Below are 9,407 nucleotides of genomic sequence, written 5' to 3' on the forward strand. Positions count from 1 at the left end.
TACTATGGCACAACATACTGTTCATGGCTAACGATCCGGCAGGGAATGGATGTCAGGTCCGGGCTTATGAAGAGGAGAGATGATGATCAGGACCAGGTGTGCAGATAGCTGATGGGATACAGGTGCGGATAATCAGAACTCCCAACTGGCTACATTGCCCGGCAACCAGACAGGGTGCGTTCCAGGACGGCGGAACAAACACTCCAGGACAGAACACAGGCAAAAAACAGACTCAGGAAACGGGATTTGTGACAGTACCCCCCCTCCGATGAACGCCACCGGGCGGACTACCCGGAGCGCCAGGGTGGAGGCGGTAAAAGTCACGAAGCATGGTCATCGTCAAGGATCTGACGCCGAGGAATCCAACTCCTCTCCTCAGGACCATATCCTTCCCAATCCACTAAATACTGGAACCCTCGACCCCGCCGCCTGGAGTCCATGATGCGGCGCACGGTGTAGACAGGACCACCTCCGATCATCCGAGGAGGAGGAGGACGAGGGGGCAACAGAGGACTGAGGAGAACCGGCTTGAGGCAGGAGACATGAAAGGTGGGATGTACTCTTAGTGTAGCAGGCAACTTGAGTCGGCCTACAACAGGATTAATGATCCTCTCCACTACAAACGGACCAATGAACTTCGGTGACAGTTTCCTCGACTCAGTCCGTAGAGGAAGATCCCTGTAGCCAACCAAACCCTATCTCCGACGGTTTAAGCGGGGGCAGGAATACGGTCAGTTTGTTATATCTGGAGTACTTCTCCTGTCCTATTCGGTGTCCTGTGTGAATCTAAGTGTGCGTTCTCTAATTCTCTCCTTCTTTCTTTCTCTCTCGGAGGACCTGAGCCCTAGGACCATGCCCCAGGACTACCTGACATGATGACTCCTTGCTGTCCCCAGTCCACCTGACCATGCTGCTGCTCCAGTTTCAACTGACCTGAGCCCTAGGACCATGCCCCAGGACTACCTGACATGATGACTCCTTGCTGTCCCCAGTCCACCTGGCCATGCTGCTGCTCCAGTTTCAACTGTTCTGCCTTACTATTATTTGACCATGCTGGTCATTTATGAACATTTGAACATCTTGGCCATGTTCTGTTATAATCTCCACCCGGCACAGCCCGAAGAGGACTGGCCACCCCACATATGCTCTCTCTAATTCTCTCTTTCTTTCTCTCTCTCGGAGGACCTGAGCCCAAGGACCGTGCCCCAGGACGACCTGACATGATGACTCCTTGCTGTCCCCAGTCCACCTGGCCATGCTGGTGTCGGAACGTCAGGGAAAAATTGAAGCGTCCAAAAAACAAAGCCCACCGGGCCTGACGGGAGTTGAGACGTTTAGCCGATTGCACGTAAGCCAGATTCTTGTGGTCAGTCCAGACCACAAACGGTTGCTCTGCTCCCTCCAACCAGTGACGCCACTCCTCCAAGGCAAGCTTCACAGCGAGAAGCTCCCAGTTACCCACATCATAGTTTCTTTCAGCCGGAGAAAGACGACAAGAGTATAAGGCGCAGGGATGGAGTTTACCGTCAGTGGAGCTACGCTGGGACAGGATGGCGCCCACCCCCACATCAGACGCATCCACCTCCACAACGAACTGACGGGAAGTGTCAGGTTGAGAGAGAATCGGGCGTTGGTGAATCGGCTCTTCAAATCTAGAAATGCTCGGTCTGCCTCAGGAGACCAACAGAACTTTCTGGTGCAAGACGTCAGTACAGTTAAAGGGGCGGCCACCCGGCTGTAATCACGGATAAACCTCTGATAAAAATTTGCAAACCCCAGGAATCTCTGGAGCTGCAATCTCGTACCGGGCTGGACCCAATCACGAACCGCCCGAACCTTCTCTTGGTCCATCTTGATCTCTCCCCTGGAGATGATGTACCCGAGGATGGATGTCGTGTGGGTGTGAGAAAAAAAAAAAATCGCACTTCTCAGCCTTCACGAACAGACGGTTCTCCAATAACCGCTGCAGGACCTACTTGACATGCTGAACGTGGCTAGAAAGCTCCTTCGTGAAGATGAGGATATCATCCAGGTAAACGAACACAAAAATACCAATCATATCTCTCAGAACGTCATTCACTATACTTTGGAACACAGCAGGAGCGTTGGTCAGTCCAAACGGCATCACCTGGTACTCGAAATGTCCCATCGGAGTATTGAACCCAGTCAACCACTCGTCCACCTCTTTGATCCAAACCAAATGATAAGCATTACGTAAATCAAGCTTCGTAAAAACTGTAGCACCCTGTAAAGAATCAAAAGCCGAGCTCATCAAGGGCAGGGGATACTTGTTCTTGACCGTAATATCATTCAAACCCCGATAATCAATACACGGTCAAAGAGAGCCATCCTTCTTGCTCACAAAAAAAATCCTGCTCCCAGAGGTGATGACGAGGGCCGAATGAGACCTGCAGCTAGAGACTCCTTGATGTAGGTCTCCAAGGCCTCACGTTCAGGTCGAGAGATACTGTATAACCGTCCCTTGGGAAAGGCAGCTCCAGGAAACAGATTAATCGCACAGTCATAAGGTCGGTGGGGAGGAAGGGACAGAGCCTTCTGTTTACTGAATACTTCACCCAACTCGTGATATGTTTCTGGAACCAGGGACAAATCAGGAGGAGCAGAGTCACTGACCTGACTGGAAACGGCAGGAGAACAGGCAGTCCTAAGGCAGTTAGCATGACAATCAATGCTCCAACTAGTTACCTTACCCGTCACTCAATCAAACGAGGGATTGTGTTCCTTCAGCCAGGGGTAACCAAGAACCATAGGAACATGGGGCAAGGACAGAATGAAGAAGGAGATCAACTCTGAATGATTCCCCGACAACAACATCTTAACCGGTTCAGTCCTCATAGTGATCCGTGCCAGACTACTGCCGTTCAGAGTGGTTGCTTCAATGGCTTCCGGCAATTGCTCCTTGGAAAGCCCCAGCTGTTCCACCAAGTCGGCATCAATAAAGCTGCCATTGGCACCTGAATCGATAAAAGCGTTCATCTCTAAGCTCTGATCCTCATTCATAAGGGTCGCAGGAAAACGGGGTCTGACAGGATCTTTGAGAGGTTGAAACTGGTTCGCTAAAATTCCTCCCAAAACTAGCGAGCCGGGCAGTTTAACAGGCGCTGTGGACAAGCGGAGATGTAATGTCCCGAGCTACCACATTAGAGACTGTTGGTCTCACGTCTACGTTGGCGCTCCTCCTTAGTTAGCCCGTGTCGCCCCACTTGCATTGGTTCAGGATCTGGTGGCAGGACCCCTCCACTAACCCCGTGTGGGGAATAACGATCAATACGTTCTGGTTCACTTCCTGAACCGAATGGTAACCGAGTTGCTGATTGGTTGGATGGGCCCCACTGATTCTCCCTCCTTCTCTCTCGGACTCTATTATCTACCCGAATAGATAAAGTGACCACGCTGTCTAGGTCACTAGGCTCTGGATAGGATATCAGCTCGTCCTTGAGTTGCTCCGACAACCCCTGGTAAAAAAGCCGCTTGAAGTGACTCCTCATTCCAACCACTCTCCACAGACAATGTCCTGAACTCGATCATAAAGTCTGCCACACTGCGAGCTCCTTGGCGAAGAGTGAACAAACGTTTAGCTGCGTCCTTACCTCGGACTGGATGGTCAAAAAGCTTTCTCATCTCTCCCGTGAACTCCTGGTATGAAGCCATGCAGGTCTCCTGTCGTTCCCAAACGGCTGAAGCCCATTCCAGAGCTCTTCCACGCAGCAGTTCAATAACAAAGGCTATCCTAGCCTTGTCAGTGGCGTAAGAAAGGGGCTGCAGATCAAACACTAACCCACACTGCATAAGAAACGAACCACATCTTCCCAAATCCCCTTCATATTTATCAGGCGTCGGTACCTTGGGTTCACGGAAGGAAACCGCACCAGACACGGCAGGTGAGATGGGTGAAACAGGTGGTGAATGAATCGCCGGCAAACTGAGCTGATCCTGGATTTTTGTCAAGCTAGCAGAGAAGTTCTGGATTGAACCCGATATCTCCTGTAGCGCCGTCTTGTGTTGTCCCAATGTCTTCCCCTGCTGGGTAATGGCATGGCAAATGGAGTCCAGGTCCGCTTGGTTCATCCTTGGCCGGATCGTTCTGTCACGTTCTTTCAAAATCAAACCCAGAAGCAGACCAGGACAAGGAGAGTAGGAAGAAGGTGATTATTTATTTACAAGTGAATGTGAATGGGTAGATATATCCAGGTGGCATAGCGGGCAGCGGTGGTGAGTTGATGGGAGTAAATAGGTGGATCCAATGGGGTAGCGGAATCCTCCGATGACCAGGCAGGAATGGGGTAAATGATCCGGGTGAGTAACTGAAGACAGAACAAACGGAGGTAAGTTTAAGGCAAGCAATACGTAAAAAACAACAAAACAAATTCTATCCAACTTGAGGCTGATACTATGGCACAACATACTGTTCATGGCTAACGATCCGGCAGGGAATGGATGTCAGATCCGGGCTTATGAAGAGGAGAGATGATGATCAGGACCAGGTGTGCAGATAGCTGATGGGATACAGGTGCGGGTAATCAGAACTCCCAACTGGCTACATTGCCCGGCAACCAGACAGGGTGCGTTCCAGGACGCCGGAAAAAACACTCCAGGACAGAACACAGGCAAAAAAACAGACTCAGGAAACGGGATTCGTGACACAGGAACTCTAAGTACAGTACTGTATTGCAGAAGCCTAAGATGGAAGTTACACCCAGATCTGGATCATTATGCTTGGTGTGTGTGTGTGTGTCTGTGTGTGCGTGTCCACTGGAAGCACTACTAATGACTCCACCACCATCACTACTGTCCCATCCTCCTTCTCAGACCATCATAAGACTGTGGAGACCATATGTTCTTATTAGTCCACAGCATGAAGCCGGACCCCCACACTGACGATATGGAGAGGAGGACCACATTAATTTGTTCCATAGAGAACAATATGTTGAACCACACGATGAGAACAATGCACAGACATACTGTCAACCTTGGATTAAAGCACACACGGGGGTGTATAGGATAGGATACATAGGATACAGTATATGTTCCAACTGTAATGGGAATACAACAAATGGAATGCTAAGCAGTCAGCAGTAGACACAGAGTTGTTCACACATCAGCTTGGGTTGTGGGTATGCTACATCACCATGGGCTCTCCCCTTCTCTCTCTCTCTTTCTAATATAATAATAATAATAATAATATATGCCATTTAGCGGACGCTTTTATCCAAAGCGACTTACAGTCATGTGTGCATACATTCTACGTATGGGTGGTCCCGGGAAACGAACCCACTACCCTGGCGTTACAAGCGCCATGCTCTAACAACTGCAAACACACACACACCAACAAGCTGGCCAATACTGTGCATACTGATGACTCATGTCAGCCTTGCTTTGTTTTGATCACGAGCCAGCTTCAAATTTCTTCCTTCAATCTTTAATCAAACTGCCAGTTCATCTTTTGACAGAAGTCCCTTACAACATGTTATGCCATTATGGCAATTACATGTATTTTCTCTTACGGAAATTCCTATCGAAATACTGTACCAAGCAACTCTGCCAGACATGTAATTTTTCTGCAGCAAAATCTCTTTGTTCACAAAACAAAAATTTTCAGAGCTGTCTATACACCCTGTATTTAGGTTTTAATTAACAGCTCTTCTCGTGGGCTGAAAGTTGAGCCGCAACCATTGTTTTACTCAGTTAATTGGACCTCAGGGGGAAAAAGGTAAAGAAACTCAACACAATATAGATAAATAAACACAGACCAGACGATTCCTTTGGTAGGTCTGAGTGCCAACACCAATTTTCTATGCTCAGTCTGGTCTTGGCTCGTCTGGTCTGAAACGCCTGGCTCTGATTCATTAAATGGTCCCAGAAAGTTACATCTGTGGTCCGCTCAATCACAGTCCTAACTCTTTACCAGTTTGCAAAATATTAGTAGCAGTCTATGGCAGGCCTTCTCTGACACATAAATTGTGTTTAAAGCAATGTTTTGTGACTGGAACAGAAGCCTGCTTGCTTAATCAATAGCAGCAAATCGATTCTGGCCCAGAGGGGAAATGCCAACAGCGAGGATGTGGAGCTGAGGCAAAACAAAACTCAGTAAACAAAGATGTTTCTGGATTGACAGACAGGGGTTGTGGCCCTTCAAAATCTTTATCCGGAATATCGCTGGCCGGCCGGCGAGATTTACGCGACAACTAAGCGCATTGAAGCGCGAGGCTAAACTTTTCTGCTTTATGGTCCCGTAGCTACCACGTTGTAGCAGGGTGAAGCAAACCCGTGCACATGCCCAGACACTCTGTGTGACTGTGTTCAAGCACATCGCAATATCTACAGAGCTGCTCGTGGCAACATTATAACGTTGAGTCTACCTTAACTTAACAACTATGTTTAGGTGTCAACTGCATTCCAAAAGAACAGAAGGCCAGCTAGAATGTTAGACAAATAAAACAACAGAGAGGATCTCCTCGCACAAACACCCCCACCCGCCCTTCTGGATCTGTACTGCTGCACCATCGGTAAAACCTGTCATTTGCATAACACCACCTCAGCTGGTGGTGACTGGGGCTACTGTAAGGACCACTGTAGTCATTTATCACTCAGCATGGTGCATGGGCACATAGCAGGGAATCTGTGCCTTAGGAATACTCCTCCAAGGAGGAGGAGGAGGAGAGAGGCATTTGCCCCTGACTGTCACTATTCTCTTCCTCCCTGGCTGCCATGTCTTGGGCCTGACAATTTCTGTAATAATGGACATAAATAATGCAACTTCTCGGTCTAATAAACCCTCTGCCCTGGACCCATCCTCATGGAACTAGGCTACACCTCTCCTTTCTCCTGGCCATCAGATGAGCAGTGGAGCAGCTGTGGTGCTGTACATTGGAGGAGACAGCATTGCAGGGAAGCATGTTCCTCTGACACAGCCAGACAGACAAATGTGCGCCCCAAATGGCACCCTATTCCCTATAGTGTGCACTACTTTGGACCAAGGCCAATAGAGCTCTATGTAAGGAATAGAGTGCCACTTGGGACAAAGACAATATCCAAGCAGAACATAGAGCAGAAATATATTGGGTGGAAACTAACATGCAACTGCTTGTAAATGTATTGACAATGTACTTCAAGCAGAAAGGAGCTATGTCCCACCACAGGGAGGTAAACATACACACACACACACAAACACACACACATGGGCGTGCGCATACACACAAATCCGCATGCATGCATGGACGCACACACACACATCTTGAATTTCTTTACAAATGTAATAAATGCAGATGGCATGACATTGTGAAATAGTTTTCTGTATTAAATATACAGCCCCAGAGTCACACATTACACAGGAATTAAGATCAGGTCTCATCCCAATTAATTTCATATCACATTATGAACATGCAAATGTGTTTGCAACTATACAAGAGGCTGACTAGAATTAGAGAGCTGAAGTTCTCTGACAAAGCAGGCTGTGCTTAGGTGCTATATGGATAATGGAGAGCTAATATAGAATCAGATCCCAGTAAAGAACAAGAAGGCCCGCACACTGTTAAAGCTCCCAATTCACTCCTTTATTGACAATGTTTCCATCCAAAATGGATCTTCGTCAGGTAATCTTATTCATTTTGATCTTGAAGGAAAAACTGATCTTAATTCAGCACTCCTACAGTTAGAAGATATAATACATATGACCCTTGGTGATTACCACAAGCTGAGACACGGCTCCACTCAAAACCACCACCCTGCCAACAAGGGAATCACTCCAGTCCAATCTCATCCCCTCTCTTCCACCTCACCGAGGACTATCCCATTTGCTCAATACTTCTCCAGTCTCCTGCCCCTTCCAATACCATTAACTGATTCAAGCACAGGGGCAGGAAAAAGTCACAGTCGAAGAGAAACAGCTTATACTTTACATTCTGTTCCAATAAAACTAAGCTATTAAGCTGATGGCCTTTGTGGAAACTAAATCTTTACACAGGACTAATGTAGAGTTCTCTCTACCTCTCTCCAACATGACACCTTACTAGTGTCTATCATGATGACCTAATTCACTGGCTTCTCCTTCTGTCTCCCCATGCCGATTCCCCAGCTACTGGTGTAGAGGTGACAGAGAGAGACTACACATACACTCGTAGAAAAAAGGGTTCAAAAAGTGTTCCTCGGATGTCCCAATAGGAGAACCCTTTTTGGTTCCATGTAGAACCTTCTGTGGAAATGGTTCAACATGTAACCAAAAAGGGTTCTACCTGGAACCAAAGGAGTTCTACCTGGAATCAAAAAGGGTTCTTCAAAGAGTTCCCCAATGAGGACAGCCTGGGGGTGTAGACAAGTGGCCACTGGGCCACATGCACACAGCTTTAGTGACACAAGTCACACTAATATCCTTGTGGACCCACATGCTATAGCTACCTGCTTCACCACACAGCCAAATGGATAAAATGGAACACAAGCAAACCACATGCAGTATAGCATACTAATAAGTGAAAGATTGTTGGTGCAAAACAGACTCAAAATAAAAACCCAGCAGAATATGTGTTTAAACACAAAAAGGGTGATGTGTGATGAAAATAAAACTCAAAAGACCAGCCCTCAAGGAAGCAGACAGCATTGGGGTCACACTGGATCTCCACTCCGAAATGGTTCATGTTGGAAACAACTTCACAGCCGAGTCTACAGCAGAGTCTATGGTAGCCATAAATTGAGTCTATTTAAGAAGAAGAATATTTGGCCCTAATTAAAATAACCATAATTATTTGGCCCTAATTTTAAAAAGTAATAGCTGCTAGAGTTATCCATAAACATGAGATACATCATATTATTGTATGAGCATGTCATAATTACAAATCATGTTGTTGTTGTTTTCCCACTGAAGCAGGTAAAGGGATACCTTGTGTACCTGTTGGATGTATTGTAGCTAGCCTGCGCTAATAGCTTTTTCTGACCTGGCTATTTATCCCAATGTACATTATGCTCTTTTGGGGCATTACTGAGGAATAGTGACTGCAGGGGGACTTTTATTTCAGCCACCCAGATAGTCGTAAAATACTGCGCTATTAAAGTGACATCATGCATGCGTAATAGACGTTTGCCAATTAAATAAGGGCATTACCACTCCGCACATATCGCACTGAAGACAAGCACCCAGTAAAGTGCAGATTTAGTACACACCTTGTTGATCTTGTATTTTGACAGTAAATTCCACGAACGGTTCAGTCTCCCTGTCCAGGCGCCTGGCTACCGCGATATGTCCACTCTCCTTGTCCACGTTGATTGGGGTGATATCTGTCTCCGGGTAAACCAGCTCAAATGAGGCTGCCTGAAACCTGGCTGGGCTCAGGTTCATAACGACTGAACCGATACTTACATCTTCGGATACATTGAGGAAGACCGTACCAGAGTCC

The 9,407-nt window shown here is 47.3% G+C and overlaps 1 protein-coding gene across 1 annotated transcript in view; it reads right to left on the reverse strand.

Annotated features, from left to right (window-relative positions):
• LOC124040854 (neural-cadherin-like) overlaps nt 1-2,149 on the reverse strand; it is a 63,165-nt gene extending 61,016 nt beyond the window's left edge. The window contains 2 exon segments of the mRNA XM_046357990.1: nt 1,806-1,864; nt 1,977-2,149. Coding sequence (XP_046213946.1) covers nt 1,806-1,864; nt 1,977-2,149 — 232 coding nt within the window.
• Nucleotides 2,150-9,407: the final 7,258 nt, after the last annotated feature.

The sequence above is a fragment of the Oncorhynchus gorbuscha genome, linkage group LG01 (assembly GCF_021184085.1).
Source record: "Oncorhynchus gorbuscha isolate QuinsamMale2020 ecotype Even-year linkage group LG01, OgorEven_v1.0, whole genome shotgun sequence".
Lineage (NCBI taxonomy): Eukaryota > Metazoa > Chordata > Actinopteri > Salmoniformes > Salmonidae > Oncorhynchus > Oncorhynchus gorbuscha.